The sequence below is a fragment of the Xenopus tropicalis genome, chromosome 6, assembly GCF_000004195.4.
Source record: "Xenopus tropicalis strain Nigerian chromosome 6, UCB_Xtro_10.0, whole genome shotgun sequence".
Lineage (NCBI taxonomy): Eukaryota > Metazoa > Chordata > Amphibia > Anura > Pipidae > Xenopus > Xenopus tropicalis.
In genome coordinates this window covers 36791996-36809318 of record NC_030682.2, presented here as the reverse complement: position 1 = coordinate 36809318, position 17323 = coordinate 36791996, and the positions used below count along the sequence as shown (strand labels likewise).

General features: G+C 39.4%; 1 protein-coding gene across 1 annotated transcript in view; it reads left to right on the top strand.

Moving 5' to 3' along the window:
• agmo (alkylglycerol monooxygenase) overlaps nucleotides 1-17323 on the top strand; it is a 135062-nt gene that overhangs the window by 2287 nt on the left and 115452 nt on the right. Inside the window, 1 exon segment of the mRNA NM_001011313.1 lies at nucleotides 8082-8209. Coding sequence (NP_001011313.1) covers nucleotides 8082-8209 — 128 coding nt within the window.

Genomic DNA, 17323 nt, shown 5'->3' with positions numbered 1-17323 from the left:
AAAATGACTGAAAGAAACAAATTTTTTTTTTAAATTTCTAGTGTAAGTGAAGTTTCTTGACAAACACAAGAGAAAACAATTTGAAATTATTTCTTAGGGTGACAGGTTCCCTTTAAGGGAAATTAGTATGGAGTGTTGCATTTTAAGTAGCCCAAAAACATGGCACTGAAGTGCCTGAAACATCATCACCGACTTATATTAAAAGAGTTTTGTGTCAGTGCTTGTCAGGAATTATAAGTTGCTTAACTGAATCTAAAGAGGGGGTTAAATATGAAGACTGTTTATAAGTTCTAGAACACTAAAGGCCCCCTCAGTGATTATTCAAACATTACTTGCATCCAGAGTCTTGCTGCACCTCACATCAGATAGGGCCAGCTGTAAGTACAGGGTTCCATTACACCCTGAGCCTGGTAGAGGCAGAAGAGAGTGTGTCTATGTGCCCTGGCCAGCCTGACCTTAAAGCTACAGGGCTGCCAAGAATAGGTCCTTGCAGGTCCTTTTTAATTTTATTGGTGGGGCAGAGTGCAAGGTCAAATGTGTGTTTGCCATGAGTGGTGACATGCAGATTAATTCACATGCATGATTTGAGGCATGGGAAGGGCTATAAGGAATTTATCCATTGGCTGAAATACACCATTTCTTAAACACTACATGTGACATGAGCTAATGGAGACAATATAAGGTGTTGTCACATATCTTGTAGGGAATGGCAAGAATTAGTAATGAGCGAACCTGGCCCATTTCCATTCAATGTTTTTAGCTCTGCAATAGCATATACATTGCTAATCTTGTTCCAGTAGGCTACAGTACAATAAAAGATCACGTTGCCAATTTCATCCAAACATGGAGCATAGGCAGCTCCTGAGATAGACAGGGGGAGCACGGTGGAGGGCTCTAAACGGTTGATAAAGAAGTCCAAGGGGGCATAATGATGTCAGTGTTTTTCTGAAGCAAAAGGCTGGATTTTTTTTTACTAGTTAAACAAAATGCATGCAAATTTTTGTGCAGTTTCCCCAATATTATTGCCACTGGCAAACTGTGAATTGCGCTGCAAAACTGTACTGGCCAAAAAGTTTGGTCATCCATAGCAAGAAGAGAGGGCTGGTATTATCTACTGAGAGCTTTCTAACTGTATGATCTATAAAATGACTGACAAGGTTAAGTTAAGAAAGTATATAAATAACACCTACCCCCCCCCCCTCCCGTGTGATTGCCCAGTCATCCTACCTATGTCCAACCTGCTGGGACTTTACCACTAGCAATTCTCACTGTTATGCTACTGTCATATATCCCAGGAGAAATGTTGCTCACCTGAAATGAGTCCAAAAATGTTATCTTTGTGTTCATGTTAATGATATTATGCTTGTCACTGTGTTTTTCAGTAATTCCTTGTGCTGTGAAATCATCTTTATTATCAGTTATACTTAGACTGATGAGTCCACAAAGTTCAGGGTTGAGCTGTTTCTCAGAATTATTATAATAACATAAAAAACATATTCTAAAGATCAACAACAAACCCCCACAAATAATTGGAATTAAAGTGTCCTTGTTTGATCAATACCTCTCTGGGGTGCATTTTAAAAGACACCTATACTATCCTATGATGAATTTGACCTATTTCCTAATCAGTCTTTAAATCTGTGGATTTCAGGTGAGATACTATATAAACCTAATGCAAATTTCAGCAAGGTTGCTTATACAAATTGCATCTTGTAGGACACTGCTTATTTCTCTACCTCACTACTGCACATGTTTTGCACCTATACACTTTAAAGAGTTAAGGGGATAATGTGACAACCTCTGATAATATTTTTATGCCCCTTAACCCTTCATATGATCCATTTTTAAGCAGAAAAAAGCTGTTCTGCTTACAGTATGCTTAAATCTCTGCAGCCCTACCTTAGAGTACCCAAAAAGGAGTAATGAATTACCTGACCCATTATTCTCATATTATGGGGACTTTAACATTTGCTCTCTGCCAACCTGCAGAATTCATTAAATGTGTATTACACAAAGGGATAATCTAATTAGTTTATTCTGGCATATTTCATTTTAAAGGGATGAGGTGGGGCTAGAAAATAAAGGCAAACCAACTGTTTGACAAAACTGGATGTCTAAAAAAAACTATGTTAAGTTGATTAGCTCTTCAAAAAGAAACAACTAGAAAGCAGCTGCTGCTGCCTGGATCTACAGAACTGGTACCCCAGTGTAACAAAAAGTGCCTTACTGGCACGGCGGGGACGCCTGCCGCGCTGCCATCGGCGGGGACACCCGCCGCGCCGTCTGCTCCCTGTCCTGGCTCTCTCCTAGGTGCGCGCGCGCGCGCACTTCCGCATTTTAAAGGCGCATGCGCGCTGACGTCATGACGTCAGCGCGCAAAGGCGCGAAATTCAAAATATTTAAAGGGCCATTTGCTTTAGAATCATTGCCCGTGATAGAATTTGATTCTGGTGCCTTCCTGAGCTTTGTGCCTTTGTTCCTGTTGGTATTTTTCCTGTTTTGACCCGGCCTGTTCCTGACTATTCTGAAATCCGTAACCTGACCTCGGCTTGTACCTTTTGACTCCAATTTTGCCTAACCCCGCTGCTTGATTATCTGGTTGACCCTTGCCTGTCTGACGATCCCTGGTTTCAGCCTGCCTCGACCCAGCCTGCCTGACTACGAACTTGTTTAACCCTATTTGTACCGTGATCTTCGGCCTAACTGACTCTATCTACAGTCGTGCCCCTTTGCTTGCCAGAACTCCTGCCTAGTTCCTCTCGTTAAGTCCAGGTGGCATCTGAGTAGCTGAGGGCTCCTCCCGAAGCCAAAGGCGGTCACATTACTGGTGAAGCCGAGCCGAGACAAGGGAACTTGGCATCTGTTCTGGTTTAGGGTGCCGACCGTGACACCCAGAATGTATTATCTAAGTATCCCGATATAGTCTAATGCAAATACATGAGGCACATTAAATTATGATGGAAACATTGCCAATTTCAAACCAGACTTCCCCAATATCATTTAAAATCAATTTTCATTTTTTCAGTAGTCAGAAAGTTGCTTTTGTAAAGATGTTAACCAACCCCATTCCATTGGTGAAAATAATTCACTCTGGGCATTTTCGAGACCTTATTTATGATACTGTTGCGGATGTAAGAAGTTATTCATCCCTAGTGTGTGGAAGTGTAGCTATTCCCTGGGGAAGGATGTGTTTCTATAGGCCAGGGGTAGTGAGCTAGGTAAAGACAGTGGATAGCAGCTTCTGTCACAGCACAGTCTTGAGAGCAGCGAGTTACATAGGGTGAGCAAGTAAGAACAGCTTTGACCCAACAAAGGAGACTTAGTGCAGGGCAGTTCCCCAGGAAATGGTGTAGGGTTACACTACCATTTAGTGAGCAGAGGCATTAAGGTTTAATAAATCCACAATTGGATCATTTTAACTCTAATTACATGAGGTTGTGTAATTTTGTATTCTGTAGGATTGTACAGTGCTGCGTACCCTTGTGGCACTTTAAAAATAAAGTTATACATACATACTTACATACAAGTAGGACAGCCCTAAAGAGGTGATATGACCATTTCATATAAAGGACCCATGTTGTGTAACTATAAGTGATACCTTTAGAGCACTCCGGTTTGTGCAGACCAAAAACAATGATTCCACAGTGACTTGTGGGTGTTGTGTGTGCTTGTAGCAGCAGCTGGCTCCCAGTGGGACGCACAGAATGTTCCAACTAGTGTCTCTCTGAGGGAACTACACTGTCAATCTTAGGATGCTGCTGTTACACAAAGTTATATGTATCCCAGTATTGCTGCACACTTACTATTGGCAGGAAAATCTGATGCTTAACAACTTGCTTGGAGGCAGAAACTCTCACTTCCAAACTTTCTCTGCACACACACACACATGCCTTTAGGATCAGTCTTTTTATAAACAGCAGCACTCTCCTCACAAGCACTTCCTGGTACACCTTTTCCCACTTCCTCTTCAGGGCAAGGCCTTCTGGGAGCTGTAGTCCTCTCAATCTCATTAGCTACACTGCATAGCATAACAGTGAAAGGTAATTCCACAGAAACAAGGCATTTTATTTTCACATAGGGCTACATAGGGCTTCTTATTAGAACAAGCCAACTTGACACATATCATTTATCAATGGAAATAGTTTTTGTTTAAAAAAATGATGGGTGGCATGTCAAAAAATTGACAAAGCACATTTAGTTACTTTAAATGATTTGAATGTTCCCAGGTAGAGTTCACAAGAACTGCCCCCTTATTTTCCCCCAGGCCTAGTCAGACAACCTTCACAGTATCTGGGATAGCAGGGTGGAAATTCACTTGTGGGCTCAGTTCCTTACGCATAATCCTTAAGAGTGCAGTGGTTTGTAGTTGATAGGTACTCGTGGCATTGTCATCGATGTACCCTATATCGACAGAATGGGACTTTAGCTTAAAATTAGCTAAAAAGTACCCCTAGACCTTCACTACTCAAAAATTAAATAGGCTTCTGTTTGCTATTTAAGATCTCTGCCGTTGAATTAGGTTCGGATGAGCATTCAAAGGTTAAAAACAAATATTCTAGTGAATATACAAGCAATATTTGCAATATGTGCATATTGTTTCCTTTGCTCATGATTTTTATGGTGTTCTTTTTATTTCTTAATTACACTGTTTACATAGCAAATAATTCACTCTACCATTTAAAATGTTATTCTTGAACCAACCAATGTATTTTTTTAGTTGTAATATTGGTGTGTAGGCGCCATCTCAGTACATTGTGCCTGAGTCTGAGCTTTCAGAAGGAGCCAGCGCTACACATTAGAACTGCTTTCAGGTAACCTATTGTTTCTCCTACTTCTATGTAACTGGAGGAGTCGCAAGCCGGACTTTGATTTTTTACTATTTAGTGCTGATACTGGGAGCTGCTATCTTGCTCCCTTCCCATTGTTCTGCTGATTGGTTGCTGAGAGGGAAAGGAAGGGAGGTGATATCACTCCACTTGCAGCTCAGCTCAGTGTGAAGTTTATCAAAGCACAGGTCACATGGCTGTAGCACCCTGGGAAATGAAGAATATGGTTAGCTCCATGTGAAATTAAAACTAAATATAAAAAATCTGTTTGTTTTTTAAAAAAGGATTTCAAAGCAGGATTCTGCTGGAGAAGCTTTATTAACTGATGCATTTTGAAAAAAAACATGTTTTCCCATTGGCAGTATTCCTTTAATAAATGTTTGGGAGCACCCAGCAACTCAATCGCCAAAAAAAAAAAAAAGATTGCTTGTTTTGTCCTTTGTGCTAGGGCATTTTCATTAATGAAAAAGTAGCTACTTTGTGCCAAAAAAAAATTACATTACCTTTAAGGGGGTATTAAAAATGCCCAATAAGCAATTAAAATGTGAGCAGTCATTTATATTTGTAAATTTTGCAAATTTGTACTCTGTTTATAGTAACATAGTAACATAGTAAGTTGGGTTGAATAAAGACATACGTCCATCACGTTCAACCATAATGCCTATATATAACCTGCCTAACTACAAGTTGATCCAGAGGAAGGCAAAAAACCCCATCTGAAGCCTCTCTAATTTGCCGCAGAGGGGAAAAAATTCCTTCCTGACTCCAAGATGGCAATCGGACCAGTCCCTGGATCAACTTGTACTAAGAGCTATCTCCCATAACCCTGTATTCCCTCACTTGCTAAGAATCCATCCAGTCCCTTCTTAAAGTTATATAATGTATCAGCCAGCACGACTGATTCGTGGAGGGAATTCCACAACTTCACAGCTCTCACTGTAAAAAATCCTTTCCGAATATTTAAATGGAACCTCCCTTCTTCTAAACGGAGTGGGTGCCCTCGTGTCCGTTGGAAGGACCTACTGGTAAATAAAACATTAGAAAGGTTATTATATGATCCCCTTATATATTTATACATAGTTATCATGTCACCTCTTAAGCGCCTCTTCTCCAGTGTAAACAGACCCAACTTGGCCAGTCTTTCTTCATAACTGAGACTTTCCATACCCTTTACCAGCTTCGTTGCCCTTCTCTGGACCCTCTCTAACTCAATAATGTCCCGTTTGAGCACTGGAGACCAAAACTGAACAGCATATTCTAGATGGGGCCTTACCAGCGCTCTGTAAAGGGGAAGAATAACCCCCTCCTCCCGTGAATCTATACCCCTTTTAATACAGCTCAAAACCCTGTTTGCCCTTGCAGCTGCTGCCTGGCATTGCTTGCTACAGCCAAGTTTATTATCTACAAGGACTCCAAGGTCCTTCTCCATTATGGATTTGCCTAGTGCAGTCCCATTAAGGGTATACGGGGCTTGCATATTTTTACATCCCAGGTGCATGACCTTACATTTATCCACATTAAATCTCATCTGCCACTTAGCTGCCCAGATTGCCAGTTGGTCAAGATCCTGCTGCAGGGATGTCACATCCTGGATAGAATTGACTGGCCTGCAGAGTTTTGTGTCATCTGCAAACACTGATACATTACTCATAATACCCTCCCCCAAGTCATTTATGAACAAGTTAAACAAAAGTGGACCCAGTACAGAACCCTGAGGGACCCCACTGAGAACCTTATTCCAAGTAGAGAATGTGCCATTAACAACCACCCTCTGTACCCGATCCTGTAGCCAGTTTTCAATCCATGTGCAAACGACTTCACTAAGACCAATAGACCTTAGTTTAGAAAGCAGTCGTTTGTGGGGAACGGTATCAAATGCTTTGGCAAAATCCAAATAGATTATATCTACTGCATCCCCACTGTCCAGCTTCTTACTTACCTCATCATAAAAAGCAATTAAATTGGTCTGACATGACCTGTCCTTCATAAAGCCATGCTGATTACTGCACATAATACCATTCTCCACTACATAATTTTGTATGTGATCCCTTAACAAGCTTTCAAATAACTTGCCCACCACGGATGTCAAACTTACAGGCCTATAATTGCCAGGCTGAGATCTTACTCCCTTTTTAAATATAGGAATGACATTCGCCTTCTTCCAATCACTAGGTACCATACCTGATGAAAGAGAGTCTGAGAATATCAGAAACAAGGGCCACTGTAATTCTGCCCCTAGCTCTCTCAGTACCCGAGGGTGTATTCCATCTGGCCCAGGTGCCTTGTTTATATTTATCGTGTGTAACCCTTTAAGCACCATATCCTGTGCCAACCACTGTGTAGTTGGAGCTGAGGCAACAGTGAAGCTATTGGGTGGGACTTGGCCCACTGGCTCCTCTACTGTATACACAGAAGAAAAGAACTGGTTAAGCACATCTGCCTTTTCTGTATCCGCTGTAACCATATTGTTACTATAACTCAATGGGGCCACACCCTCAACCTGCATCTTTTTACTATTAATATACTTAAAAAACTTTTTGGGGTTAGTCTTGGCCTCGGCCGCGATGCGCTCCTCATTTTCTATCTTTGCGTTCCGGATTGCTGTTTTACAACACAGTGTTTATATTCATTAAACGCAGCTACTGTCCCCTCTGACTTATATTTCTTAAAAGCTTTCCTTTTTCTCCCTATTAACTTCTTTACCTCAGAGTTAAGCCACATAGGGTGATTCTTAACACTTTTATTACATAATGCCTATTGATACTTAACTGATGAACTACTGTTTGCATGTGCAATAATGGGGTCAGTTCTGGACACTAACCCCCATATGTAATAAAAGGCACTAAGTTTGCCCAGTAGTAGTAACCCATAGCAACCAATGAGATGTGAAACTCTCCTTGCTGATTGGTTGTTGCGGTTAATGCTCCTGGGCAAACTTATGCCTTTTATTACATGACCCCATAAGGTTTTAACTAATGTTGTAAAAAGGGCCCTAACCTGCTAATACTGAAAACGTTATTAGCTTAACCATGAAGGCCCTACTCATTTCAATACAGACATACAAGGTACAAAATGTAATTATTTTCTATACTTTATACTCTGACCTTATTTAACCTGTAAAAGTTATATATATATTTTTTTTCTTATTTTAGCCATCCATTGGCTTGTAGAGGACAGTAAGCTGTTTATTAGTGCATATGTTTCTGAAGTCTTTTACTGTCAGAGCTGAATTTAATATAAAATTTTATATTGCAGGCCACAGTTTATTTCTTCATTATGTTGATACTCGAAATGATCATCAGCTGGGCTTGGAAGGGGCAACCACTTCGTATTAATGATGGACTGACTTCCCTTTCTGCAGGAGTTTTTTCTCGTCTGCCAGAGTAAGTTAAATTGGTTTGTGGTTGGAAAAATCTTACTTCAGTTAGTGGACTGGAAGAACTGCAAATCTTCAGTGCCAAAGACGCTTCTTTGTAGAGCAATAAAAACCTAGTCAGACAATATTTAACATAATTAAGCAGTTCTCAGTTGTATATCAAACTTATATATACTCTACTCCAAAATATATCTATCATATGTTAAAATTTAAAATCACTATTTGTAAACTTAATTAAAACCTTCATCCGCATCAGCCTAACCAAATTGTTAACAGATATATTTGAAAAGAAAATATTGAGACTTAATCCCTTCTAACCACCTGATTCTGACATCACCACTCTCTCTGCCAAACATTTTATAAAATAGGAGCCTCTGTGCTGGACATCCTATGGGGCTGAGAATATACACTGTGCTATTTTCCAAAGAAGCCCGTTGTTTATATTGAGACAGAATCAGACACAATTGGAACGGCTCTGGCCAGTGCACTGTACATGTGATGGACAGAAAGCCATTGCTGGAAATTCCCTTTGGCTTAGGAAAATATCTGCATGTATCAAGTCATATGACATCATTCACATGGTCTCTCAGCTCATCAATTTATTAATATAGAGCAAAATAATAAATAAACTTTAGCCGACTATTTTGCTATGGCAATTTTGACACAGTACTTGCTTATAAAATACACATTCCTTTATCTATGCAATTTTATAAAGACAGCCAAAAAAATTGCTTTTTACAGAAAGTAATATGGACATGTGCAATTTTTCCCATTGTGAAGAAAAAAAAATTACCTCTGTTTACTTCCATGACTCATTTATGTGACAATACAGGAAATTAAAGGTTTTGCATGGAGCTTTATAAATAAATAAATTACAATCTGGCAAATGAACACATACAATTAAAAGTTTTTTTTTTGAATTGCAGTAAAAAATAAAAATAAAACACAGCTAAATTAACTTTTTGGTGCATTGAAATGTGCTCTTGGGGTATTCCCCAAGTACAACTCAACATGTCATTGACCATAATGAAAGGTGTCGGTAATGAGTTTTGTTAGTGCCTTAATAGGCCAATTGAAGGCAAATTTTTTCAAGTTTCCTAAGAAGAAAAAAGAGATCTTGAACTGTCGATAATAGAGAATGTATATTTTTTATGACTGCTTGATATGGGCCAGTATTTTAATATTTTTTAATTATATTTTCATTCACTCATATGGACATTTGGGGTTATGTAATAAAAGATACTAAGTTAGCCCAGGAAAAGTAACTCATATCAACCAATCATCAGGAAACTGATATTGGTTGATATTGGTTACTGCTCCTGGGTATTGGTATTTCCAAGTCTTACCACTTCATTTTATTATTTCAATGCATAATTTCTCCCTCTCCGAATTTAAATAATGTTTGTTGCTTTGAATAGATGTTAGAGTATTCAAATGTAGTAGAACAGAACTTTTTGTTTTTTAAATACAAATATATGTTGCTACTGAAGTAAGAGTGCATTTGTTGTTAACACAAGTTGTGCAAATATTGTTTTTTAGAAAATATTCCATTTCCATTCTTGCTTTGTGGAACTGTCCAACTTTATTACCAGAATGGGAAGATTTATTTTAAATGCTTGTGTTAAAATATTTTGAAAGGTTTGCCAGTGTAGTACCCAACTGCATATCCAGCATGACAGCCCTGCTACATTCAATTATGGAGATGATATACTGAGTGCTATTATTATGACCTCTGAGGTTTGCTGGGCAGGGTGAAGGGAAACTGGGAAATTAGTGTCAGGAACCTGATGCTGATGGGCTTTGATTGTTTTGCTCTTGATGTCCAAAGGAAGTTTAATTGATAGGTTGATGAGTTTTGCACGTTTTGTAAAGGTATCTAAAGTATGTTTTGATCCCATATGACAGTTTTGTAAAATGCAGGAATATATTACTTTACATGTGGATGTCTTTCCAGTACTTAGCATATTTGCTTTTTTACCAAGTCTTTTTTTTTTTTTCAAATGGTTTCAGAGCCATGTTGGGTTTTTAAATGGTCTGTTCTACAAAAAAAGAAAAAAACAATATAGAGACTATTGAACCCCCAATTAAAAATATTGGGATACAGGTATGGGATCCCTTATCCAGATACAATTATCCAGAAAGTTCCATCCCATAGACTCCATTATAAGCAAATAATTCTAATTTTTAAAAATAAGTTCCTTTTTCTCTGTAATAATAACACCAAGGAGTTCCATCAAAATCTAAAGCACAAGGCTGCAGGCATACAAGTGACATCACTAAGCATTGATTATAATTGATGACATCACGAAGAAGTGTTTATAAGTATATAATTTACAGGCTATTCATAGTTTTTGAGCATTTTAATAATATTAGCTACTGTATTAGACTTTATTTTTTTTTTATGGATTGAGAAAACATTCTGTATATAGCACCATAAATAAAAGTTAATATTGGCTTGACCAGAGTCTTATTAAAGACTTATCTGTATTCATAACAGTAAATCAAGGTGTGCTAGATTCCCCCATACTTTATATATGCTCTTCATTATGCACAGTGGACTTATTAACACATATGTTGCTCTCTTCTTCACCGAAAGTATCATCGGATAGACTAACAAAAGCTCTTACATGACACTCATTGATATTTCATCCAAGCAGCCAACTTGGCAGTGTGCACAGACCATCTATTAAGAATGCACTCAGATGGGGGACTGCTGAAGCTATTAAAATGCACTGTGTGTAATATCACTTCATTACTTGAGATGGAATGAAGTGCATTCATTCTCCTTGCTGCACTGACTCTACTAAAACAATGACTTTTTTTCTAATTGATTAGCTGTGAAAATCATTTTATAGCAGATGAACACCCCGCAGGTACTATATTTTGTCATATTGCATAACTCCTTCGAAGCCTTTGAGTTTTTGAAGCAGTGCACAGCAGCTAGTACAAATTGTAGATCTGCCAGTTTCATGAACACCAATTAACTTGAACGCTGAGCTTTATATTCAACACATTTTCCTTCCTCATTATGATACAAACTGTGGAAAATGGAAAGAATGGAGTGGAAAATAGACAGAAGGTGAAAAAAGAACCTTTTTTCCATCATAGGTGTGAGGAAATCTTGTCAGAAACTGCTAGTAATATCTGCTGCTCAGGTTTCTTCCACAGTCAAACTAATTTCAGTATGAAGAAAAATAAGAGAAACCTGACAGAAATTGTTAAAACAATATCTTGGCCGAAGCCACAGCATCAGGGGAAATCCTGGTGAAAATCATTAGCAGCTGAAAGTTAGATTAACACACCATTGATTGCATCCTCTCTTAGGGACTCATTTTTATTTTACCTATTTGTAGAAATGGTTTGCCACATCCTTAAAATCTATGGCATATACTATATATCTTTCAGATTACTAGCTCATTAATCAGTAAAATACTCTTCATCATAAAATTTCCTTTTAATCTGTTTTAAATCAGGAGGTATTGCAGCTTTGAACATCCTGCATAAAATGCATTTGGGGTGACTTATAAAAAGCTATGTACAGTAACTAGACCAGGGCAAATTTAAATCTCAGGAGTCCGTCTTTTGCTAACTTAAGTTCCAACTATGGGCCAGATTCAACTCGATGAGAAAGCTTATCTCCTAATTCAATTTCTAGGTTTTCTCATAGAGCCAGATATATAATTCACTGAGAAAAATATATGCTACTAGTTAACACATGGAAACTCTATTCTATCCAGTCGGATCGGGGACCGCATAAGCTTGTTGATACGGTCCCCGAACCGACTGCCCCATGGCGGCAAATGTAATTCGATTGTTTGGCCCCAGGGCCAAACAATCAGATTTTTTTTTTTTTTAGCTACTTGCTACCCAATATCGCCCACCCGTAGGTAGGTGTATGGGGACCTTATGGGGCACATTCATGAAAACACGAGTTTGAATCCCAAATGGGATAAATTCGGATTGGATACGATAATTTCTTAAGATCACAAATATCAAGAATATGCTTACGAAAAAATGGTATTAGTCACAATAATATTGTATTGGTGATCCGAAAGTCACAAAATTTTCGTATCCGAATGATCGTAAACGGTGGGAAAACCTTTCTGACTTTGATCCTTCTGTGCATGATTTTGGAAGCCTCCCATAGGACTCAATGGCACTCTGCAGCTCCAACCCAGGCCCAAGGAAAGTCTCCCATAGGGCTCAATGGCACTCTGCAGCTCCAACCTGGCCCAAGGAAAGTCTCCCATAGGGCTCAATGGCACTCTGCAGCTCCAACCCGGCCCAAGGAAAGTCTCCCATAGGGCTCAATGGCACTCTGCAGCTCCAACCCGGCCCAAGGAAAGTCTCCCATAGGGCTCAATGGCACTCTGCAGCTCCAACCTGGCCCAAGGAAAGTCTCCCATGGGGCTCAGTGGCACTCTGCAGCTCCAACCTGGCCCAAGGAAAGTCTCCCATAGGGCTCAATGGCACTCTGCAGCTCCAACCCGGCCCAAGGAAAGTCTCCCATAGGGCTCAATGGCACTCTGCAGCTCCAACCTGGCCCAAGGAAAGTCTCCCATAGGGCTCAATGGCACTCTGCAGCTCCAACCTGGCCCAAGGAAAGTCTCCCATGGGGCTCAGTGGCACTCTGCAGCTCCAACCCGGCCCAAGGAAAGCCTCCCATAGGGCTCAATGGCACTCTGCAGTTCCAACCTGGCCCAAGGAAAGTCTCCCATAGGGCTCAATGGCCCTTTACTAATCCACGAATCCGAATGGGAAAATTTCGGATTGGAAAACGAACATTTAGCGACTTTTTCGTATTTTTTGGCGACTTTTTCGTAGCCGTTACGACTTGCGCGAATTGTCGTGACTTTTTCATAGCCATTACAAATATCGTGAATTGTCGCGACTTTTTCATAGCCATTATGACTTTCGTGAATTGTTGCGACTTTTTCATAGCCATTATGACTTTCGGGAATTGTCGCAACTTTTTCATAGCCATTACGACTTTCGCGAATTGACGCAACTTTTTCATATTGAGCGCTCAAAAAAGTCGCGAAATATCGATAATTACGCATTCGGACTCTTTTCGGACGTTCGTGGATTAGTAAATGTGCCCCTAAGACTAATGAGACCCAAAGTGAAATCCCTAATTACAATATGCATGCTAGCTATTATTTCAAGCCTGTAACATAAAAAGGGTATATGCTAAATTAGGACCTTAACTATATATTACTGAGCTCTATCTGTCAGAGCCCAACTTTGCCCTGCGTGGGGACTCCAGGAAAATACCCAGTGGGCCCCAGCCCCACCCTGTTGCCGCTTCCCCTGGCCACCGATGTCCGCCCCTGAGGTGTTTCACATATATGCGGTCAGGGGAATAATCTGGAGTGGGGCCGTGTGGAGGGTTAGGGGTCTGCAGTGTTGGACGCAGCTGGCTGAGGCCCATTGGGGGGTGCGGGGCCCCAAAGGTGCCCTGCACTCCCCAGTCCAACCCTGGCTGTGTATTCCTGGGCCACTTTCAAGTTACAGGGTTTGCTTTCCCTATTGTTATGCCACTGTGTTGGACCTATGGATAGGAAAAACCCGAGGTTTAGAGCCTATAGCAGAGGTCACCCTGATGACCTAATGCTAAAAGTTGGAGCAAGGTGCATGCACAAAATCACCTAGAGGATACAGATACATTCCTCCTAGCATTGAAGGTCCCCAACAGAAATGATGTACACTTACACAGTGTTCAAAAATTTTTTATGGGAAGTTGGATGTGAGAGTTGGGTTCTGGGGTGAAGTGGGGGGCGGTCCTTTAGCTTTGTAGACAAAGTCTAGGTTGTGAGCTTGGATGTATAAATACACACAGGCTGGAAAGAGTGTGAGTTTTAAAATAAATGCATTTGAGTATGAATGGTAGCTATTGTTTAGAGAAGTCTAAAGTTGTGAAAGGTGGCAGATTGGAATGCCTGTAAGTATTAAGTTTCAGGAGTCTAATAATAAAATGTAATACAATATAGAGGGTATAATACAGGTGTTTTTTTACGGATAGAAACACTACTACCTTGTGCCTTCTGGTACAACCTGGGGTTGTAACAGTTGGCAGCTCAAATTCTATAGTTATTGGCTACTTCAAGTATTTTGTAATTAAGGGCTTCTTGTATTGCTCTGTGTCCTTGTGGAGATTTGGTAAATAGCCCACAAAGATAAAAGACGATGCTACTGTGCAAATGCTTTTTTCATAAGTGAATTCCATTCTATATATATTGTATATTGTATATACAGTGGTGTGAAAAAATATTTGCCCCCTTCCTGATTTCTTATTCTTTTGCATGTTTGTCACACAAAATGTTTCTGATCATCAACACATTTAACTATTAGTCAAAGATAACACAAGTAAACACAAAGTGCAGTTTTTAAATGAGGGTTTTTATTATTTAGGGAGAAAATAAATCCAAACCTACATGGCCCTGTGTGAAAAAGTAATTGCCCCCTGAACCTAATAACTGGTTGGGCCACCCTTAGCAGCAATAACTGCAATCAAGCGTTTGCGATAACTTGCAACGAGTCTTTTACAGCGCTCTGGAGGAATTTTGGCCCACTCATCTTTGCAGAATTGTTGTAATTCAGCTTTATTTGAGGGTTTTCTAGCATGAACCGCCTTTTTAAGGTCATGCCACAACATCTCAATAGGATTCAGGTCAGGACTTTGACTAGGCCACTCCAAAGTCTTCATTTTGTTTTTCTTCAGCCATTCAGAGGTGGATTTGCTGGTGTGTTTTGGGTCATTGCCCTGCTGCAGCACCCAAGATCGCTTCAGCTTGAGTTGACGAACAGATGGCCGGACATTCTCCTTCAGGATTTTTTGGTAGACAGTAGAATTCATGGTTCCATCTATCACAGCAAGCCTTCCAGGTCCTGAAGCAGCAAAACAACCCCAGACCATCACACTACCACCACCATATTTTACTGTTGGTATGATGTTCTTTTTCTGAAATGCTGTGTTACTTTTATGCCAGATGTAATGGGACACGCACCTTCCAAAAAGTTCAACTTTTGTCTCGTCGGTCCACAAGGTATTTTCCCAAAAGTCTTGGCAATCATTGAGATGTTTTTTAGCAAAATTGAGACGAGCCATAATGTTCTTTTTGCTTAAAAGTGGTTTGCGCCTTGGAAATCTGCCATGCAGGCCGTTTTTGCCCAGTCTCTTTCTTATGGTGGAGTCGTGAACACTGACCTTAATTGAGGCAAGTGAGGCCTGCAGTTCTTTAGATGTTGTCCTGGGGTCCTATGTGGCCTCTCGGATGAGTTGTCTCTGTGCTCTTGGGGTAATTTTGGTCGGCCGGCCACTCCTGGGAAGGTTCACCACTGTTCCATGTTTTGCCATTTGTGGATAATGGCTCTCACTGTGGTTCGCTGGAGTCCCAAAGCTTTAGAAATGGCTTTATAACCTTTACCAGACTGATAGATCTCAATTACTTTTGTTCTCATTTGTTCCTGAATTTCTTTGGATCTTGGCATGATGTCTAGCTTTTGAGGTGCTTTTGGTCTACTTCTCTGTGTCAGGTAGCTCTTATTTAAGTGATTTCTTGATTGAAACAGGTGTGGCAGTAATCAGGCCTGGGGGTGACTACAGAAATTGAACTCAGGTGTGATAAACTACAGTTAAGTTATTTTTTAACAAGGGGGGCAATCACTTTTTCACACAGGGCCATGTAGATTTGGAGTCTTTTTTCTCCCTTAATAACGTAAACCTTCATTTAAAAACTGCATTTTGTGTTCAATTATGTTATCTTTGACTAATAGTTAACGGTTTTTGATGAGCAGAAACATTTAAGTGTGACAAACATGCAAAAGAATAAGAAATCAGGAAGGGGGCAAATAGTTTTTCACACCACTGTATATCTTAAAATCACCTATTCTGTTTTTAATTTCAGCCACGTAATATTAGAACCCTTTTCACTTCAATGTATTGTTAGTTTCATATGCTAAGCCATCATCTGGACAATTAAACTTTAAAACTTTGCCAAACTGAGGTTATTCCGAACTTTTGAATTGCTTTGTTAATTTCATGTTTACATTTGGAACAATGGGAAATGTTCCACATGATGTCACATTAACTGAACATGGCATTGTATTCCAAGCCCCAAGAAAAAAATTTGAAATCCATTGTTCCAGACAGAAAATTAAAGGTGTATTTCACTTAAGGTAACTTTTAGTAATAGAATGGTCAGTTCTCAGGGTCTTTTTATTTGGTCTTCATTTCTTATTGTTTTTGAACTATTTGTCTTATTCGTCTCACTCTTTCCAGCTTTCAAATCGGGGGTCACTGCCCACAGCAGCCAATAAACTATTGCTCCATGAGGCTACACAATTACTTGTCTTTCTATTCAGTCCCTATCCAATTTATATGCCAGTCCTTTATTCAAACCACCACCTGGTTACTATGTTACATTGGGCCCTAGTAACCTGATTTCTGAAATTCCAAACTGGAGAGCAGCTAAATAAAAAAAAACACAAATTGTTGCAGAATAGCACTTTCTACATTATACTAAAAGGTAAACAATCACTTTAATGTATTGGGGAACCACACTTGGCTTGCTTATTTTTAACTTCCCTTGGGACTTGTCTAGTTCTGCAGCCTTTTCTTCTCTTTAAAAGGTGATAAATTAATTAAGTTTTTTAAAATTTTGCATGCTTTTCTGTGTGCTGTTTAAATTTCCTTAATTATTCCTCATAATGATTCAATAATAGTCTATTCACTGACCCCTTGGATCACCTTATTTTGCAAACATATCTTCAATGATTAAGATAAAGAAACATTTCCCCTATTTTATATTTAGATAATTTCCCTAGCTGCCTAACAGTAAATTTATTTTGTACACTTTTGAATGCTAAAAGCAAAACTTTCCCCACACACGGGGTTCACTTTCAAAAACATGTGCTAGGTATAATATGGAAATACTTTGAAAAAAAAAAAAACTATTTAAAGGTTAATGTTTTGGTCTCTGATTTATAATTCATGACATTTATCAAGAACAAAAATATATACTGTATGCTGAGCTAATTTCAGTACATCCCTTGCAAATATTACAACAATAATGCTGTAGTCTGCAATATATATATATATATATATATATATGGAACATTA